General features: G+C 35.6%; 3 protein-coding genes across 3 annotated transcripts; 1 reads left to right on the plus strand and 2 right to left on the minus strand.

Moving 5' to 3' along the window:
* Positions 1-536: 536 nt before the first annotated feature.
* Positions 537-9,703, minus strand: LOC114750936 (aminopeptidase M1). The gene is made up of 19 exons (XM_028939584.1): positions 9,386-9,703; positions 9,156-9,298; positions 8,384-8,486; positions 7,863-8,046; positions 7,685-7,778; positions 7,092-7,245; positions 6,849-6,953; positions 6,645-6,761; positions 6,096-6,209; positions 5,172-5,354; positions 4,727-5,048; positions 4,302-4,423; positions 4,092-4,189; positions 3,678-3,855; positions 3,471-3,585; positions 3,293-3,360; positions 3,128-3,205; positions 2,587-2,664; positions 537-745 (listed from the first exon to the last, which is right to left on the minus strand). The coding sequence occupies exons 1-19, from the start codon at positions 9,611-9,613 to the stop codon at positions 563-565; spliced, it is 2,667 nt and encodes an 888-aa protein (XP_028795417.1). The 5' UTR covers positions 9,614-9,703; the 3' UTR covers positions 537-562.
* A 3,822-nt stretch (positions 9,704-13,525) lies between these two features.
* LOC114750945 (threonine synthase, chloroplastic-like) lies at positions 13,526-15,440 on the minus strand. The gene has a single exon (XM_028939593.1). It carries the CDS (start codon positions 15,296-15,298, stop codon positions 13,706-13,708), a length of 1,593 nt encoding a protein of 530 aa, XP_028795426.1. The 5' UTR covers positions 15,299-15,440; the 3' UTR covers positions 13,526-13,705.
* A 2,958-nt stretch (positions 15,441-18,398) lies between these two features.
* LOC114750878 (uncharacterized) lies at positions 18,399-18,956 on the plus strand. Its single transcript, XM_028939520.1, has one exon. It carries the CDS (start codon positions 18,399-18,401, stop codon positions 18,954-18,956), a length of 558 nt encoding a protein of 185 aa, XP_028795353.1.
* The last annotated feature ends 2,239 nt before the right edge of the window (positions 18,957-21,195 follow it).

A 21,195-nucleotide genomic window follows, 5' to 3' on the forward strand; every position in this document is an offset into this window, starting at 1 on the left:
TGTGTATGCGTTTGAAATTATCAGTTTTGAATGTGTGATTGTAGTATATTTATTCATGCATGAACTTTCAGGCTGTAGTGCAGAATTTATGGGATACATGAATGAAACAGAGCAGTTTGTGTATTATAATTTGTAATTTTTACCCTATTAACTACTATCTTCACATGACACAGTTGATTCATGGGACAAATTAGTTTTAAAAAAAATGATAAATATAAATAATTTAAAGTAATTTGGTAACTTTCTTAATTTTTATAAGTTAATTAATTGGGTGTTAGAGGTAGTTGATCACAACGCTTATGATTTGAGTTATGACTTACCAAAAATAAGTTCGTTCAGTCATGCAAGAGACTATTTTTCTTATTTTCAAGATTTGAATTGAACTTTTTATCGCTTAGGCTAAGCTGCGTTGATAAATAAATCATGCTTCCACATGAACATAGTTGTTTAGAAGATTTATTGGTCTAATCCAACTTACTCCAAACTAGAGAATTACATTGTCTTTTTATTCATGTCATAATAGACACACGTTATTGAAAGGAAGCTGCTGGGACAGAAGCTACTATTTCTTCTGAGCTAATTGTTTGATCAGGTCTGGCAGAGAATGTTCTTGCCTTGTGCTTTGTATCCACCTGGCTTTGATTCGGATTTGCTCGATGCTTTGCTTCAAGTTCATAGCAATTGAAGGGTTCATGCGACTAGCAAAAAACTCTTCTATCTCATCAGCTTTTTCGTTGCTATTAACCTGCCAGGTTATATGAAATTCAAGGAGTTTAGGTTCCAAGTTTCATCCTTGTCACCTTTAAGAAAAATAAAACAGTATGTTTCACAATAGAGTTCCCATCATAGTCTAAGTCCTTTTTTATTTAATGGAAAACTCTCAAGAAGATTTAGTTCACATGAAATATATAATTTAAGTCAATCATGAATGAACATTATATTATACTACCTCCGGTTTTTAATATAAGATCCCGTTTGACTTTTATATTGGTCCTAAATATAAAACCTCAATCCATTTTGTCTCTCATATTTATTCAATTTTTTTCAAGATAGTCTTTCTAATAATTATAGTTTTAGCTAACATACTTGATTAGTAAGGATATTTTAGGAAAGATAACATCTATTTATTAGAAATAACTAACTAAACTTCTTTCCTTAATTTTCTCAAATTAGTCAACTGGCTCTTATAATTAGAACCGGAGATAGTATAATATATATTTTAAGAAGACTCATTTTATTCCTTTTCCTATGTACTCAATGATTAGATTATCCTCTTTGTCATTCACGCACACAATGATTAAAGACAACAAAAAATAAAACCGAAGTCAACCATGAGAAAGTCAAAAACCATCAAAACAATTCCAGGCTGACACAAAACTCATATCAACAGTTAACTTATTGTGGCAAAATTGACCATCTCATCAAAACCCAAATTTGATTAGTGCTTTAAGGAACGCCATATCCTATTGGCATAATTATTCAATAATTTAAGGGTAACGCGTCCATTAAGTATGGCATAAAACATGCATCAGCAACAACACGTTATGGCTACCATTTTAGCTGTCAACTGACCCTCCAACTCTTGCCTGATTTGAAAATATTATGGCTTTCTAGAAACGGTTGTATGGGACTAAATAGTTACATCACAGGACTTGGTCAATTCCTTCTCTCAAAAGGCAATACCATGAGGATAATACCTATGAAGGAGCCTAAGAAATTTGTGACAGCCAGCATGGCCAGTTAACCACCATCAACATTGTGAAGAATCTTGTTTAAGCTTCTGGTTTACCCCCAAAGGCCCTCAATTTGGGATGGACTTTTTGCAAAATCCAACACATTATTGCTTCTTGCAAATGGATTTTTGGGAAACGCAGATGGTAAACCGAGCATGCTAGAAAGAATTCATAATAGAACTAAGCATGTGGAGGCAGAATAGAACTTCATTATAGAGGAACTTAATCTGAAGTATTGGCCTTATCTGCAATCCTTCAGAACTCCAAGAGCAAAGTTTGAAGGTTTGACTTGCAAAATGGGAATGATCAATATCCATTCTCCAGCCTGAATGGGAGTGTTAACCATCAATTCAGCATGTGAGGAGTGTCGCATGATTCCTTTAGTGCCAACTATATTTAATAATTGTTTTCTGTTTGTATCTTATCTTTTCCTCTGTTTTTCTGTGTAATCTCCATCATTTTGTCATTTGTTATTTATTGTTCCTGATTTTTTGGGATAGGAGTTTGTGCCTTTGTCTATCCAATCCCCACATATCGCGTTTGTATTTGCACTAAAGCCTTAAGGTCTCCTTCATCCCTTCCCACGTTCTTCCTATATTTCTTCGCGTGTTATAATTCTCCCTGCCGAGGGATCTCCACTACTTTGTTCTTTAATTATTTTCTGTATAAATTTTCTCCACAAATAATGCTTCAGAAAAGGGGCTGGGAAGGAGGAAGTATCGTTGAAAATGTGAAATGTCAATTGATTTAATTTACTCTAAAGTACGATGAAGTGCTAAATCAAGGAACGCAACACAGTCATTGATAATCTAACACACCACTTGTTATGTTTATAAGGCAATCATTTGCTTACCAATGGGACGATTTGGCTAATGAAATTAGTGAGCAGAAGTCCAGCACCATATTTGGTCAAGATCCTTTCCCAATTGTCCTGCATTGGTCATCAATTCAAAATGATTTGAAATGAAATCATCTACTGTTTAAACCAACCACCCATTGGTGGGTCTAGTCTAATCACATCGGGAAATTTTAACGTAGACTCAATGTTAAGAACAGTGAATCAAATTTTAAATTTTTTCACATGTTTATACATCCATTGTTGTTTGGTCTAGTCTAATTTTTCTTTTTTAAATTGAGTTTGTCAAAAGCCACCATTCTCTCTTTTGGAAGTTTTAAGACAGGATCTTCAAAATCCTAGCACTGATGCTGGCGAGAAGAAAGGAATCGGCTGAGTTGCTGATTACTAGAATTTGTATTCCTTCTTTCTGATTTTCAATAAAATGGACTAATATTTCAGCTCAAAAAAAAAAATTGAGTTTGTCAAAGAATTTTTATTGAATCTCAGAAGGATGATGATGGGACAAACAAGAAACTGCTGCCATGGAAGCACATACCTTCAACCATCTCCATGCTGTTTCACTGCCTTCTGAGCTTATTCCAGCAAGTACATAAATAATATCTTGATCCCGAATCTAAAACAATACATATAAAAGACATTCATAGACAGAAAGGAATTTCAGCTGCTAACAAACTGAAATTACGTCAGAAAAACGCAATACCTCATCAGACAACAGAAGATTTAGAACCTCCAGAACTATGTTTGGATCCGCACTTGATGCAAGGCAACCTGAATGAGTTTAAAATAAAGATAGCAAATCAAGACACATTACCCAATGGAGTGGAGACTTGAGTTGGAACACTCAAAACGCTTTCAATCTAAATGTTACTGTATCATACGGAGTATTCTTTCCTTTTCTTGTAACACGTCAGTTCTCTTGTAGAAACCCAATAGGGATTCCAATCCAGTCCTGCTTTTGGTGGTAGTATTCCTCAGGACAGCCACATAAGCAGCCTTCAGAATATTTAGCACATCTTCTAATCAAACATGAATGAATAGATCCAAAACTAGTACGAAGTTTCATCAATAAAAATTCTTAATTTTACCCTTCTAGTGTTAGCTGGAAGCAGAGTAGTATTGCTGTCGTCTAACAATATCAGAAAACGCCGTAGTGCTTCTTGCTGAGTTTCACCATGATCAAATGTAGACAAAGCCTGAAATACTTCTCCTCTCAAGAGTGACCTTGAATGATCTTCTCCTTCTTTAGAATCCCAACCTAATTGTCTGCATAAATGGTAAGTGACTAAATCATTCATCTGCAGAGCAGAATCTTACATGCAATATATGAATTCAGAATGAAACACTCATCACATCATGATACATTTATTGAAAAAGTTCTTATGAGGATGCTGAACAATAAACTAGTGAATTATACATATTGAGTTATGTATGTCCAGAAAAGGTAAATTGATACTTTAAATCCAGTTAAGGTTCCCTCTAATTGGAGAGTTCATCCTTACTCTGCAGAAAACTTGAGGAGGCTGATAAAATATTGTTTCAACTCGTTCACGGAGTCTGGGATGGCATCTCTCGAGATTTTGAGAATATTGTAACAAACCTGTCATAAAAAGAATTATGAAATCATTTTCCATTTTTTTGGCCCAAAAATCATTTCCTATTGATAACTCATGAATATATTAGGAATATTAGAATAGAGTACTTGTCCTTACAGAAATGAGTTTTGATACGATAACATAATCAACCTCTTTTCTGTACACATCCATTAACAAAAGTAAAGATGAAAGTGACTGTTCACAAGCCTGGCAAAGAGCATTTGCATCATCCAGAATGCCTGAAAATGAGTTACAAAAAGACTTAAATGAACCACCTATAACCTTGGGATCAAGACAACCAATGGAAAGTAATGCCAAATACACAAAATTGGTTGAAACCTGTATTCTCTTCCCAAAATCAATGAGTAGTTGAAGTAAATTTCTCCTGTCCCCACATTGGACAATACTCTCATCTAAAGCATATCATTTTCTTTGCAGTCAGTTGTTATACCTAGACTAATCATATCCCTGTAATAATAACATGTCTAAAAATTGCAGAACAGTAGATTGCTATGTACATCTAACTTGCACATCATACCCACCAAATTTATCTGTAGCTTTCAAGTAATTGTTTTGTATGGCTTTTCTCAGTCGAACTGCAAGCTTGTCTTCATAATTTACCCTATAGAATCCACTTTGACCAACATTGACTTTAACCCATAACTTTTCATCACTGTCTTCCACATTTTTCTCTTTAGTCGAGCTTTGACTATCACCACGTGCTTGAACCAGTCCAGATATATCCAACTTTCCCTGGCTTGTCTCCAGAAGGAAATTTTTTCTCCGTTGGGGTGAGCCAATACACAATGTTACGGGAACGATCCATTGCCCATCAACATGTGCCCCAGATAATAGAAATTGTGACTACAAATCCAACTGTTACATTAGAATGACTCCGACAGCACTTACATTCAAAGGTGAAAATAAAAGAAAAAATTGATATCCAACCATTTGGCGAGTGTTATTTTGATTGCAACCTCAGTATACCTGTTTGAGTTCCAAAATATGACCTTCTAGTTTAACATTGATAACTGGGTATCCCGTCTTTTTTGTCCAAGTGTTCATCATTGAGCTCACTGGCACAGCTGATTCCTCTGAAAGAACAGTCCATAGATCCTCTGTGCCTGCATTCTGGCCTTGATATTTTCTTATATAATTGCTTAAGGATTTCTGGTTGGAAAATTAATATAGGAGTCAGCAGGATTACCTCAAATATTCTCATTTAACATTGCAATTTACAAGTTGGATGATTCAAATGTGATGTTTGGAAACTACAAACTAGGAAAACAGCAAGTTGGTCGGCACCTCCCCTCAATTTATTTCATTAAAATGGTTAGTATAACAATAACGGCATGCTAAAAATCTTGTCACCAAATGGCCAGCAGAAAGATTGTTTATATTTCAAACATGAGAAGGTTTATAGCGCACAAAAATTTACAGCATTATGAAGTGGAGCTCAATTCAAAATAGTGGATAGTTGGAACATATTAGTGTGTGCGCCAACACGCATGTGCGTATGAATCAAACTAATGAAACCGGTATGGGAAAATTTTATGGATGAACAGGAACAGTATACATGAAGATATCACAAATATTCACCAGCGTCTAGATCCGTCATCAATACAGCTCAGCTGTCCAAAGAGGAAAGATGCATAACACAAAGAAGCCGACGTTCCATGAAACTTTTTCACATCAAACAAAACCTAAATTCAGATAAATATATCTAGTCTAAAATTAGAATTTAAGATTAACAACAAAAAGGTCGAGATCTAATAGATTGTTGCAAGATTACAATGAAGTGCTCAGATCCAGGGCCACCATCAATGCCAAACAAAGAGACCTTGTATAGGTCTCTTAATGTGAAGACATAAATCCACTTAATAATTTAGGGTTCAAAACTAGCACTGTCACCTGGAATATCTCATCACCAAGATAACCCTGCAACATTCTTATAACAGTAGATCCCTTTTCATAGCTAACAGCATCAAAGACTTCAATAACTGAGCGCGCATGGTGTATTTCTACCTGAAAATATGCCAACCAGAAGTAACACGAGTCACTAGTTTTCTTATTGCAGTTATACTTCACAATCATGTCTACAATGATATTCCCTTTTCCTTAAGACCAACGAAAGATACAAGACTAAACTAGAATCAAGGATGAATGTGGCCTGTTATATACTAGTGTCAGGATCTCTTTTCTTTATTTTTCTTCTCTCTTTGTTAAAATCTAGGTGTTCTTTACTTCTTTTGTCTTTGGTAGTACATTATTGTCTGGTGCCTTAGTCAAATGCGCTCCCAAAACTATGGCTTAGGAACTGTTGTCCTGACCATGATACATAATGTAGTGTTTCTACAAGCTGATTTCTTTACCATCAGCATTTACGTAAAAATTTTTAGTGTGTTTTGATGAAGAAATTTCGAATATAACAGCGTATAATAGTAATTGACCAATTGTTACCTCAATCGGATGTGATGTTTCCAGAGCATCCATTTGTAAACCATCTGCAGCTTGTAAAAGGAACTGAGTCCATATATTCCACTCTGGAAATAAGATGTCGGTGGCCATATAACTTATCTGAAAAAACAGTTGCAGGAGCAAAGGTTATTTTATTGTCGATTGGTTATAAGTCAAACCCACCATGTTATAAAGAATCAAAATTACCCATGTTGCAAAACCTTCATTAAGCCATAAATGAGTCCACCATTCCATAGTTACCAGATTGCCAAACCACTGATGAGCGACTTCGTGTGCTGTGACAATTGTTATCTAAGAGAACAGATATGGGCTATAAGCTACATTAACAGGGCAGAAAAAACAAGAAATCTGTTGTTCCTCAAAGAAAACAGGACCTTTCTAGTTGCAAACAAAGCTGACATTCATACGGTGACTAGGTATGTAACTTACACGTTGCTTCTTAGCAGCATTAGAATACAAATCATGGTAAAGAAGTTCATTTTCACGATATATAATCAAACCATAGTTCTCCATGGCTCCACCAGCAAATTCAGGAACAGCAACAAGGTCCAGTTTAGGCAGTGGATAAGGCACTGAGAAGTACCTATGATTTCAGAAACAGGTTCAACTGGAATTGATCAGCGTAAGAACACCACAAAAGGGGGAAAGAGAGGAGAAAATTTTCAATTTTCAGAATCAAGAGGGGAACTATTGTAGTTTTTGTTTGGATTGTTCAATTTAATTATATATTTTAAATGCTGATCAGGGAAGCTGCTGAGAGAGCCGCCTGGAGCGTTCCGCCTTTGTTTTTTTCCCATGTAAGGAAAGATCTCTAGACCAACACATTTAAATATATGCTTCCACTTATTCTGCACGGTCTCCAAATTCTATCAGCTCTAGCGAGAGAAATATTGAAATCCGATCTTACCTCACTGACAAAAAGGCTTAAATAAATATGACTATTTTACTTCAATAAAATTTCAATGCAAACTGAGATGTATCTATAAAATGAGTCCTGTCAAAATTAAGAATGATGACTTTACTTTGTATATATATCTAGAGTCTTTACTGCTATATCCAATGCAAACTTCCCTTGATCAGCCTTCCCAATAGCACAATATAAATTAATCTTGATCCCTGCAAAATAGATCAAAATAGAATCCATAACTGTAAGGGGTTCGGCTTGCAAAAGCATCAATAATGTCTGCCTCATTTGCTTACCAGCATAAGTTTCCTCGATATGATCAAATAAGCCAACAACAACAGCCACCAAATAAGTAGACATGACAGGTGATTCCTCAAAATAAACAGTCCTTAAGTTTCCATCATGCTTTTCAAATTCAACTGGCATATTAGACAATGCTGTCAACCCTGATGACAGGGTAAGTGTTATCTTAAATGTTGCCTGTTAAGAATGGTTAGCATTGTCAGAAGTTGTCTGATCACCAATGAAAGTAAAGGCATGAAATACTCCCCCTTAATATGATATAGGCACCAGTTGGGAGGCTAGATTTAGTTCTAAATATAATATCTAAATCCATCTCGTCTCCCATATTTATCATTTTCCCTCGAACCTCAAATTAATTTACCTAACATATAAATTAATAATTAATATATAATCTAATGTTACACAGTGGTATTTTAAGGAGATCAGATCACATTTATTATAATGAACTAATTTATCTAGCTTATTTAATTTACCCAAGTTAATTAAGTAGCTTTTATAGTATAATTCTACATACCTTCAGAGCAGGCTCATCCCAGCATGGGAAGCATCGCCTTGCATCTACTGCCTCAAACTGAGTAACTGCCATATTTTTCTTCACTCCTCCGTCATTATATGTGCTGGTAAAGTCAGTATGAGAATTTGCGACCCAGTACCAACCGGATTGTCATTTAATAGTCAAATAAATAGTTTCAGGTAAGAGTCAGATTATTCTCTGCTTATCTTTCAGAACATAATCCAATGATATATTTCTTTAGTCATTTAACGACGTGGCTCTAGAAGCGTTAGTTTAAATTTCGTGGAGACTAAATCACAAGTTCTTGGGAGAAAGTGCTTACTGGGTTGATTGGTTCTAGCAACGGTAGGTCTATTGTTCCGTTATGTGAAAACTAGCCTGGAACTTGTACTCCTTAGAATACATATCCAGTATGTAGAGTGTGACTGACGTATCATCTTATTCATCAATGGAAATTTTATATGATTGATGATTGGGAGAGAATTTCATTATTGCCCTAAGGAAGATACCTTTCATGAGAAGATTTACAGATTCGGAAATTGTAACAGAACCTTTGTCCTGTCAAAAATAATTAAAGCAATAAAAAAAATTATACAGCTTGAAACATGTTAATTCCTAGATGCTAATATTAATTTTGGTCCGTGCAAAGGTAGTATACTGTATATTTACATTTATCTCTTAATTATTTAGAAAAGAGTTCATTCATATTCTCTTATCAGCAAAACTTCCAAGTAGATAAAATTTTACGTTGGGGGGGGGGGGGAGAAGGCACCATTTGTAGAATCCTCTGAGGTGGTCATTGAGGATCCCAGAAAACTCAATCCCCAGAACTCCTTCTCCAACATCAAGCGGTTCATCAAACACCAGGATGACAATCTCATCATCACCATCCACAGCAACATCACACGGATAATACTGTTGAAATTAGAACAAGAATGGTCACCAAAATCCACAATTTGCATCATAAAAAAAGGCCCGATCGCTGAAAAATATAATCCCTACCTCTACAAGATGAGAGTTAGTGAACCAGACTCTCTGAATATCAAGTTCGAGAGAGTTCAGGACAATAAATTTGGTGTTTTCACTGATAGTAAGGCTAATTTGCACGGTTCCAGAAAAAGTACAGGCAGAGAGATCAGGTTTGAGATGAAGATCATAGCGTTTCGGAACTGCAAGTTTGGGTAACCTTGTTTGACCTTTGAATTGCTCTATGCGCTGTTTCGGCTCCATTATCCTCCAAAGCTTTCGCTAAAGTTTTGTGTGGCAAAGTGCAGTGAAGGCTTCTCTTTTGCGTACTTTGCCGAGAAAGAGAGAGATTTTCCCAACTTGTGTGGAAGTTTTTCAAACATGTGGTTTGACTCTTTGGCCGTTGAAGAAGATGGTATTTTGATTGGTCCTTTTCTCTAGTCAAGCTTATTGAGCAACACAGAATTCAATCTAAGTTGACCTAATTTTTGCCAATTAAGAGCTGATTGATTATGACCAGAGGGTTTATAGTTCTACACCAAGTGACTATTTCCTACCTGAGTCTCCTTTAGCAAAAACCTTGAGCAATAAGGCCCTGCTTTTTGCGGGTCTTGTACGTTTATAAATAAGTAGCATTGGGACCAATCACTGTCGAAGCGGTTTTACTTTTCAAGGGAAAGCCAGGCATGAAATGGGTAGATAGAAGCTTCATCTTCCTATGCCAAATTCACGTGCTTGTCCATAGCATTAATAAATGGCATGTTCTAGTCCTATATGTCTTTCAGGAGATAAAGATTCTTCTGAAAGACTAGTGTTCTGTCTTCTATGTTTGTACTTTGTAGGCCACTGTACAAGCAGAATTATGCCTTCCATTATTCTTCTGAAAGATTTATTTCAGGTTCTGTAATGTTACTTCAAGTTTTCTGGTTTTGCATGCTACTTTTAAACGACTCTCTTGAAAATAACTTTGAGATACATTCAGATAACATGGAGATTAGTCAAAGTATGATCCCCAATATTAGGAGGCTTATTACTTCAATTGAGTTAATGATAAAACAGTGAGGGAAAAAAAAAGAGCAAAACAAAACAAAGGCAAAGTTAAAAAGGATGTAGAAACCAATGCTTCACTGGATTTAATCATGATTTACAGTTATAATTTTCATACTTACATATTTGGAGTCATCTCTCTGGGTGAAGAAGAAGGGGAAAAGACGAGTGTAAAAGGAAAGGTAGTGATTCAGATCAAAATTTGTCCAATTCTATATGTAAAGTTCCAATCACATGAAAAAAAATCCAGAAGTAACAAGACAGTGTTGGAACAAACTATTTGTCTTCTTGTCTCCAAATTTTTAGAATGCTTAGTTTCTTTTGTCTTCTCCTCTTATTAATAAAAAGAGAGAGAAAAACTTAGAAACAACTTCTTTTTAATACAAGGTATGAGCCAAAATAACAAAAATTCGGGAAAAACAAAAAAACAAAAATCAAAGATTGGAGCATGATGCTCATTCATGACAGATAATTTGGGACCAACAACTGTCACTTTCATGACAGACGAATCATCTCCAAGTCACCCTCCCTATCCGAAGCCACGACACCCTTCTTTGCTTTACAAAGACGTAAGGCTTATCCGCGCATTCCTAGTTGTGGCAAGTCCCCATCATTTTACTCTCCTGAACTTTTCTGAGTTTAAAAAGGAAAGAAAAACACTTCCTTCCTTCATAAATGTAAAAACAAAATAAAGATATTTACTTTAGTTCTAAATATAAAATTAAAAAGTCTCTTAAAATTATACACTTTTTGAAACTCTCCTTGTTGATTAGACATAAGAGGAATCTTTAATTTAAAAAAAAACTAGTTTTCAATGTAAATAATTAAAAGAAATGCTTTAAAAAAAGAAGTGAATACTTAACTAATATTTTAATATTTATTAATTAATTATGTAACGCATACATTTGGAATGGGAGGAAGTGGAGTTTTACTGCGCTTTCTTGTTCCTCGTTATAACAAGTCATTTCGGAGAATTCTATATACAGTACCTTGTAGGGTCACTTGAAAAGGTTGTTGGAACTGGGAAAGTTAGTCAACGTCAAGTGCCAATCCATAGCTCGTGATGGAATACGTTAGCTATATTCAACTACGATATGATTAGAAACAGCAACGGAAGGGGTTTTTCCCTCCCCACTTCCAGACGAGACGTACGAGTCTTCTCTTGATTATGCTGCTCATTGCTCATTAGAGATCAGATACTTTTTACTCACTTTTCTTGTATTAAAAATTACATTACGTTACTTAATATGTGTATCTATATCGTTTAAATTTTTAATTATTTTATTTTTGACTAAAAAAAAATGAACTTTTTACATAACATAGCATTATTATCTTACTATTTTTACGGGGATAAAAACAATTAAATTGACAACAAACACCACCGTTAAAGTGGGACATACTTCTCAGTGCTTGTTTGGCAAAGCTATTTGTTTTTCTGATAAGCCCGTTTGAAAAGTTAGAAAGTGTTTGGCAGAGCTTGTGAGTTATCGGACTTGGGTCTAAAAAGCTAGATTCAAACGAACTTAAGGGGGTGTTTGGCTCTCTCCCCAAACCATGGTTTGGAGATCCAAACCATGGTTTGGAGATCCAAACCATGGTTTGGACAAAAATTTGCCAAACACCCCTCAAAAATTTGAAACCATGGTTTTGGAGAAAACCATGGTTTTGGCCCCCCAAAACCTTGGTTTCAAATAAGGGACGGAAGAGTTGCTTTTGAGCTGCTGGTGGGGCCCGCAAATATCAATTGTTTCCTTCCTCCTTCGCTCCATCCTATAGCTTTTATTGGTGGTGTCTGCGGATCCTACTCCCGCAGACATATGTTTTCTTAAATATATTTTTTGTTAATCATATTTTCTAAAATAATTAATTATATTTTTTTGTTGGCAAAATAAATTATTTTACAAAAACATATTTACTTATTTTATTAATATATATACGTTTTAATTTTTTAATTTATATTATTTATGTCTTATTTATTATGTTGTCAAAATATATATTATTAACAAATTTATTACTTCAAATAAGCATATATTATGAAATATATCTTATATGTAATTATCATTTAAACTTATGTCCTTTTTAGTAATTTCTATATATAAAAAAGCACTTCTGACAATAAATATCCAAACACTCTCACTTTATCAGAATCACTTTTTCAGAAAATCTATTCTTTCAAAATCTATTCTCTCCAGAATCTATTCTTCAGAAGCTATTCTCCAAACCATGGTTTGACTTCATCCAAACACCCCCTAAGAATAAGTTGATATTTGTAACTTGTGAGAGTGAAATCGGGCTTACCGTTGGAAGTGTCAGAAACCAAAGCACAGAACCAAAGCGCAGAATGAATCCTACAAAGTCCATACGATTTTTTATATTTAAAATATTTTTTATAATTTCTCTTTGTATTTATATGATTTTTTAAAGTTTTAAAATTCAATTCACTCATTAAATTTCTAATTAATTTAAATTCATTGTATTACATAAAATCATTTTTTAATCATATTTCATTATTTATTAAAACTCATATCTATTTTGATAATTTTATAAATAAACTTACTTTTACTCAATCATAATCCAAACAACTTTTTATCAATATCACTTTTACAAACTAACTTTTTTAAACTCTAATCCAAACACAATTTACCTTACCCAATTTAACTTTTACCCAATCTTACTGTTCTAGAAGCCAAATTGGAAATAAGGTACTTTTTGTACCGCAATTCCAAACGGACCCTCAAATGCAGTATAAGCTGACAGTGCAAAAAGCTATCTACTTTATGTTTTATATATTAATTTATTTTTCTCTAAACTAACAAAATTCAAAATAGAAGGATACTGTTCCTTTTTAAGTAATGCATCAAAAGTCCACCAAAATCATGAGTGATCATTTAGACTGGATCTCGATCATTTGTGAAATGAAAAAGCAGTAAAAGACCCAAAAAAATCCGGCCAATCCGGTTTATTTTGATTTGTCTGCTTGACGGAATGGTTCCAGCCACTTCAGAGATACCAGAAATACCTACCTGCAACGTGGTTCTGTTATTTTTCAGAACTCACGGCCCAGTTCAGAATGTTCACCCCTCAGATTAATGCGCAGTGAAAAAGTATTAGATTGATCTGGAATTCAAATTGGATCAAATTCGCGTCTCAGGGCCATAAAACGCTCAACAAAGATAGTCTACAACAATAAGCAAAATAGAACAGGAGCACCGTACAGAATGCTATTAGAACACAAAAACTTGAAGCTACTATAAAGACATTACAGTACCTAGGTAGACTGATAATCAAGAGCAAAAATGGCATGTCTAATTAATGCTTTGGAGCCTTACTCAGCAAATACTTCTGCAAAACATCCATGACTGACCCAAAGTCAGCCTTCACTTGCACTGGTGGGTTAGCAAATCGGCAAGCCATATCCTTTATAGCTCTGGAATGATAATCAATTTTTGACTGGGTAAACTTCAATCCATGAGCAGTACTCACAACAACAGTCCGATCTGTAGGCTTTATGACCCCACTGTTTCTTAGTTTAATCAGTGCAGTCAAAGCAACCCCAGTATGGGGACAAATAAACATGCCAGTGGAGTCTGCTTGAGCCATAGCATCCATTAATTCTTCCTCAGTTGCTTCCTCAACAATTCCATCTGAATTCTTCAAGGCATAGACAGCTCTGTCTATGGAAACAGGATCGCCAATTTGTATGGCAGATGCAAAGGTAGGGCTAGCCCTTATGGCATTAAACTCTTTCCATCCAGACTTGAAGTATAAATACAGGGGATTCGCATTTGCAGCTTGAGCACAAACAAGCCTTGGAATCCTATCAACAAGTCCTAAATCCTTACACATTCGAAACCCCTTGTAAAATGCATATATATTCCCCAAATTTCCTCCTGGCACTATGACCCAATCAGGGACTTCCCAATCAAATTGTTGCAAAATCTCAATAGCCGCCGTCTTCTGCCCCTCCAGTCTCAAGCTGTTCAAAGAATTAGCCAAATAGATAGGCAATTCGGCGGTGACTTCCCTAATCAACTGCATACACCCATCAAAATCAGTATCAAGGCTCAACACAAAAGCACCATTTGCAATTGGCTGGACCAATTGAGCAATAGAAATCCGATTTGCGGGCAAGAAAACAATTGATGGGATCCCTGCAGAAGCACAATATGCAGATAAAGCAGCAGAAGTGTCACCTGTAGAGGCACAACCAACACCCACAACAGGTCGATTCATTTTTCGCAATCTATTGACCTGGCTCACCAATACAGTCATACCGAGATCTTTGAAGCTCCCAGTGTGACTAATCCCACAGTGCTTCACCCACAACTCGTTCATGCCCAGAAACTGTTTGCCAAAACGCTCAGCCCAGAACAGATTCGAATTCCCCTCAAAAGCGCTCACAATATCGTCACCATCGATCTCGGGCAACACCCATTCCTTCTTGCTCCAAACGCCGGACCCATAAGGCCACGTGGTCTTACCCACCCGAGAGTCAAAAAGGTTGCGCCAATACTCGCCGTCGTATTTCTTCAACGCTTCCATATCGTGCTGAACATCAAGCAGCCCACCAGATTGGGACCGATACACGATCTCGTCCAGAGAGTAGGACTCCGTAGACGAAGGGTCTGCGTTAAAAGGGACGTACTTGGCAGAAAATTGATGGCGGTGGCCAACATTGATACGGCGAGCCTCCTCGCGAATGTTCTCGTCGGCGGGGCGACGCTGTTTCGGAGCAGAGGGGACAGAGTTGTTCTGGGTACTTGGCGATCCAGATTGAGATTGAGATTGAGCTTTGATGATGAGATGATTGGGTAAGGCGTTGGATTTGGTTGGCGGGCATGGAACGGAGGACTTGCATTTGAAGGTGAATGGAGAACCCTGAAACAGAGAAGAGGAGGCCATGAGGGAGATACGGCGGGCAAGAGAACGGGTCACTTTCGTATTGGCTGCTCAACGAAGTGCGCTGAAGACGGAAAACGTGAGAATCACCTTTTTAAACAGCAGATGGGCAAATGGCGGCGGAAGCAGGATCATTCAAGGCAAAACCTTACCAGCTGATCCGAAAGTTCCATTGCTAAAAGAACGAAATCGTGTTAAGTAATAAAACTGTTTGATAAAAACCAAGTTGTTTGGCTGGGATGCAAGCGGTCCCATTAATTATAAAAGAAAGAGAACACAAAAAACATTGTTTGATTAAAAATTATAAATTTATGAAATAAATTGGAGTGAGAAATTGATGTTTTATATTTATTATCAACAGATATTTTTCAATTAATTTTTATTAAAATTAAAGGGGGTATTTTATAATAATAATAATAATAATAATAATAATAATAATAATAATAATAATAATAATATTGTTATTGTCGAGGAGACAAATTTTATACCCTTAACTGTCCAAAACCAAGTACTTCTCTGGTCCTTAATATATAACCCAATTCTTGAGTTGGTTCAATATATAACCCAATTCTTGAGTTGGTTTTGACCCTAAATATAAGACTCATTTCTCATATTTATCAATTTTCTCTAAATTACCCTTATGGATACTCTCTCAACAATAATTAAGTAGAAGAGGGAGAGGAGGTATTCAGAAAGATGATTATGATGTTTTAGGAAAAATGTGTTACTTTTTTTATAATTAACTAAATTACCTAACTTTCTTAATATAATCAAATTAGTTAAATGAGTCTTATATTAAGGACTGGAGGAGTATCATTTAAGCATAGGTTTTTTGTGAGCAGGGAGAAAAAGGTCACTTTATGGGTTAATTTTTATAATTGAAGAATAAACATAAAAAATGCTTAAAAGGTTATAGAATATCCAACTTCTGTATTTTATTTTTCTAGATTAACAGTTTAAATTTTCAAATGGACTAAACAAATATTAAAGTACAAAATTTTACACCATTTGATAAGGTGAATGGGGTAATTGAAATGAGGATATTGAAATGAATGCGTGATCATATAAGAAAAGATAAGATTCAAAATGAAAATATAAGAGCACAAGTAAGTGTGCATTCATCGAAGAGAAAATAGTTAAATATCGTTTGAAATGGTTTGAGTATGTGTAGAGAAGGTCATTGGAGGTGTTGGTGGAAAGAGTATATTAGACAGTTTAGAGTTCTGTAAAAAGAGCAGAGGGAAGACCAGGAATAACACTTCATGATATTATTAAACGAGATATTCCGGTTGACAATATATTTAAAGATTTGGTTGTTAATGCACTTTTTTTTTTGAGAGGATACAAGAATACGCTCTAAGAAAACACAAATGAGCAAAGACAGAGGGGAGAGCGGCGGCACAGCAGGGAGCGGAGGAGGGGCGGAGGACAATGATGATAGGGACAGCACCAAGAAAAAATCTAAGCAGAGTATAGAGGACGTAAGCGACCAGACTAAGAAGCATGCAGGGCCAGAACAGAACCTGTCATACAAGGATAAACTTATTGATGCTAACCCTAAAGCCTCGTCCTTTGATTCAAGAGGGAGTTCAGTTTTTGAGGACGCATAGAAGGGGTACATTGATAGTCTGAATGATTATTTTGGGGAGAGTTGCGAGAAGGACCAAAGCGATCATGGAATAAACTCCCAACATTCCGAAGGCAAGGACTTGATTCCTACTCTGGGTGTGACGAGAGAGGAGTATGAGAGATGGTGTGCACCATGGAAAAAATCACTGATTATTAAAATACTGGGTAAGAATATTCCATTATGGGGTCTGAAGATTTGTCTCCAATGTTTATGGAAAACCAGGGAGCGCTTTGACACTAGGGATATCGACAATAGGTATTTTGTTGTCTCTTTCCAGAATGAGGATGATTTAAATCATGTGCATTGTGAAGGTCCTTGGATGGCAGTAGATCACTACCTTCTTATTCAACACTGGTGACCTAATTTTGACCCTTGGATGGCAGAGCATCAAAGGAAAATAGCGGCTTGGGTATGTATTCCACTTCTCCCCCTAGAGTTTTTTAATGAGGAAAGCTTGAGGAAAATTAGAGGGCTCATAGGAAAAACACTCAAGGTGGATTCGATCACTTACTTAATGGCGAGGGGAAGATATGCAATATTGTGTGTAGAACTTGATCTCAAAAGACGTCTCACTCCGGCAGTCCGTATCTTTGGAAAAGAGAAATACATTGAGTATGAAGGCTTGCACCTTGTAAGTTTCCATTGCGGTGTTTACGGTCACCACAGAGATGCCTGTCCCAATCCCCAGGGTAGACCCCAACCTGTTGCGCAATGTAGAGAGACAGAGAAAGGAAGCGGAAAGGAGATGGAGAGGGTGGCAGAAAAGAAAGAAGGGGGAGATGGTGCAGAACCAGGTTCTAAGATCTCAACCTATGTGAATAGTGAGGTAGAAAACCAGGGAATTAAGCGTCCCAGAGGTGGAAAAACGATGATGGACATCACCGAGGAAGTAACAGCACCTACCACAGTGGTGTTGGGAGAGTGGAACCTTATGAAACAGCCACCACGACGGCGCACCCATAATCTAGATTCCAGGGACCCGAGAGAGTCCATTCAGGCAAAAAATCTGACTCAGAATCAGGGAGTGAAGATTGCACGGGATATGTGGAAGCCTAACTCTAGGCCTTTTATTATGGAGATGGAAAGGACGAGTTTCATGCTAGGACCGAAATCAGATCCTCAAGCTTTTGGCAAGGATCTTACTAATAATAAAAAATGGGTCCCAGTGGTTCATGATAGAAAGAAAGTCAACAGCCTAAAAACAAAAGGGAAAGAGAATGACCGCCATGTGTTGAGGCCCAAAGCAATAGCTGGGCCGAGCACCAACTTCCTATCATCTAGTAACCCCTTCAGTGCACTTATGGAGGAGGACGGAGAAGGGCCCTCGGATCAGATTGGTCAGACCTCAAGGCCAGACGGAGCAGTGAATCCTCCAGTTAATAATGCAAGCTTCATGTCACAAGAGACTATGGAAACCGACGGTGCGGCAAGTGAAATGAGCTTCCAAGCTCAACCCTCTACCACTATTTCCCAATGAAATTTCTTTTTTGGAATAGCAAAGGAACAGGATCAAAAGCGTTTCTGAGTTTGATCTGTGAACTCTCTAAAAAACATAATATTGACATCTTGGCTATTCTTGAAACCATATCAAGTGGTAATAAAGCAACAAAGATCACCCAATCTCTGGGCTTTGATAAATTCTCTTTGGTTGATGCTCATGGCTATAGTGGGGGTTTGTGGGTGCTATGGAAGAAGACTGCTTGGAGTTGTAGAATCATTAGTACTCACGAACAATATATTCACTTTTACATAGAAGACGGCACCACTAAAGCTTACTTCACAGCTATCTATGCTAGCCCTAATCCTATTAAACGACGGACTCTTTGGCAGGCATTGGGGGAGATACATAAGTATATTGATGCTCCTTGGCACATTGGCAAGGATTTCAACAGTACGTTATATGTGCTTGAGAGCGCTTCAACGTCACGTGTGGGCTCTACCATTGATTGCAACTTCAGTCTATGGGTTACAGACTTGGGGTTGATTTCTTTGGCTATTGGGATATTTTTTTGGGCTAGTGCATCTAATTAAACTTTTCATTATGTGATCAAAGGGGTGTTGATGGGCCCAAAAACCCACAATGTTCGGTCGAGTCCACTAGAATTATACTCATTCCTAGTCTTGAGAAAGCAGTTTGAAAAAACAATTGGGTATTTTTGAGTCGGGCAGGGTTAGGGGATAGGCAAGATATATTGCTCTACCCATTCGGCCATGTCCAAAGTTTTTATATATATATATATATAATTCTATTTAATAAATATATATTACACATATATTTATTATATATAATTGTATTTAATATATATGTGATAGAATGAAATATTTCAAGAGTTAAGTTGTTGACATATATGATCATGAATGTTGTACGAAGACCTGTGTTATGTTTGATTATATAATTAAAAGGAGATATGAAATGATAAATATGTGGATTTTTATATGGTGTTTATATTTCTTTTCTTGAAATATTTTAAGTTGTGAAATTATAAATTATATTTAAAGTCCAAAACATTACTCATTAATTCTGGTATAGATGTTTACATAATATGAATAAGGTGTCATTATCTGGGCATGAAATCCTATCCTATCCAACCCCATCCAAAATTGCTTCAGGCTTTCATTAGGTAGGGCTAACATCTTTCGGGCTAGACATTGAGTAAGGATCTTGCCCTGTCTTACTTATATGCACTCCTGTCTGTCTTAAATGTTAGCCATACTATGTTACTGTCAACTCTACTAATTCTATGACACTCATCTGGTTCTTAATATAAAAGATAATTAGGAAGTAAATGTTGATTCTATATATAAGACATATTTTATATATATCAATTTTTTTAAGTTAACCCTATTAATATTCCCCTAACAATAATCAAGTAGGAGAAGGATGAAGGGAATTAAGGAAGATGCTTAAAGAGTTTAAAAAAAATCATATTAACTAATTTAACCAACATCTTTAATCAACTCAAATTAGTTAATTAAATCTTATACTTTAAGGGTCGGAGGAGTACTTTCTTTTTTTGGGTGAAATTTTATGATATTTTCTCTAATCATAAATGTAAGAGTTATTAAAAGAGTTTGTTTTGACTTCTGATTATAAGATTCTATTCCATCCATTTATCTTTTAAATTTATATTATATTTCCCTACAATTTTTCATATTAATTACATTAATTAAGGATGATTTTCATTATTAAGGAAGTAGTGTCTGATACAAATGATTAAAAAAAATAAAATCAACAAACATATTTTTTTTAAAACTAATTTAATTAATTTTTAATTTTTACAAATTAGTTATTTAGTTGATACGTGCAGGATTAAAGAACTACCATTTAGAACATATTATGATATTTTTTTTTCTTTTTAAAGAAAGGCCTATTGAATGCAGATGGAACGTAGACATTTGATAAGTGAAGGAAATGTTGAAGGTGTGAGATTAAATGGAATGACCAACTAGATTTAATAATTTTTGGATTTCGTAAGTATCTACATTTCCTTCATCCTTTTAATTTCGAAATATTATCGAGTTAATTTGTGACCAAGAAAATTGTAGAATTCATTTTCAATCAAGAGTAAAGATTCTATAAAGTTCAGATTCAAATAAGATATGAGTCACATAAAAGTACAGCAGTTTAAATAAAATTATGAGCTTGAGGTAATTGTTCTAGATCAACTTGTGCTTATAAAGTCTAATAATTTATATTTGCAATATTTCTTACTGTGTGTAATTGATGATTGATTGTAATGCCTGCGCAAAATAAATACACCAACGATTTATGTATATTGAATATTATGATTAGTCTGTAATATGAGAAATTTGGGACCATATGAATGAGAAATGTTGGATGAAAATAACAGTTAAGCAATCCTTGCAAATTTTTTGGAGAAAAAGGGGTAATAGACCAAAAATATGTACTTGACGCACGTGATATCCTGGTATCAGATCAGCGTCAAACGTTATACATGATTCATCAGGATCAAGCAAAGCATTTATGCATTTCATCACACAAGCATACAAGTTTACTAGCTTTTAATTTTACTAATTCTTCTTTTTATTTTATTTTTATTTTTGACCATTTCTGGTTCATATGATGCTTAGTCACTATACAAACTAATCACAATTCTTCTTCTTCTTCTTCTTTTTTTTTGGGTCAGAAACTAATCACAATTCTTCACACACACACCATTTAGGCATTTACGCCAAGCGTACGTTACAATCAAGTATTTATAATATTCTTTTTGTTTTAAATATAGAATCTATATTTTGTACGAAATAT

This window comes from Neltuma alba, unplaced genomic scaffold, assembly GCF_004799145.2.
Source record: "Neltuma alba isolate B1F8T4 unplaced genomic scaffold, ASM479914v2 tig00001126_pilon, whole genome shotgun sequence".
NCBI lineage: Eukaryota > Viridiplantae > Streptophyta > Magnoliopsida > Fabales > Fabaceae > Neltuma > Neltuma alba.

What these genes read in the sequence shown, in the direction of transcription:
- LOC114750878 (XM_028939520.1), top strand. Translation starts at nt 18,399, where the DNA reads ATGAAATTTCTTTTTTGGAATAGCAAAGGAACAGGATCAAAAGCGTTT.
- LOC114750936 (XM_028939584.1), bottom strand. Translation starts at nt 9,613, where the DNA reads ATGGAGCCGAAACAGCGCATAGAGCAATTCAAAGGTCAAACAAGGTTA. An exon ending in CTCCTCAAGTTTTCTGCAGA is followed by an intron (nt 3,856 to 4,091) that starts GTAAGGATGAAC and finishes CCATTTATGCAG; the next exon opens with ACAATTAGGTTGGGATTCTA. An exon ending in AGAAAAGGAAAGAATACTCC is followed by an intron (nt 3,361 to 3,470) that starts GTATGATACAGT and finishes AAACTCATTCAG; the next exon opens with GTTGCCTTGCATCAAGTGCG.
- LOC114750945 (XM_028939593.1), bottom strand. Translation starts at nt 15,298, where the DNA reads ATGGCCTCCTCTTCTCTGTTTCAGGGTTCTCCATTCACCTTCAAATGC.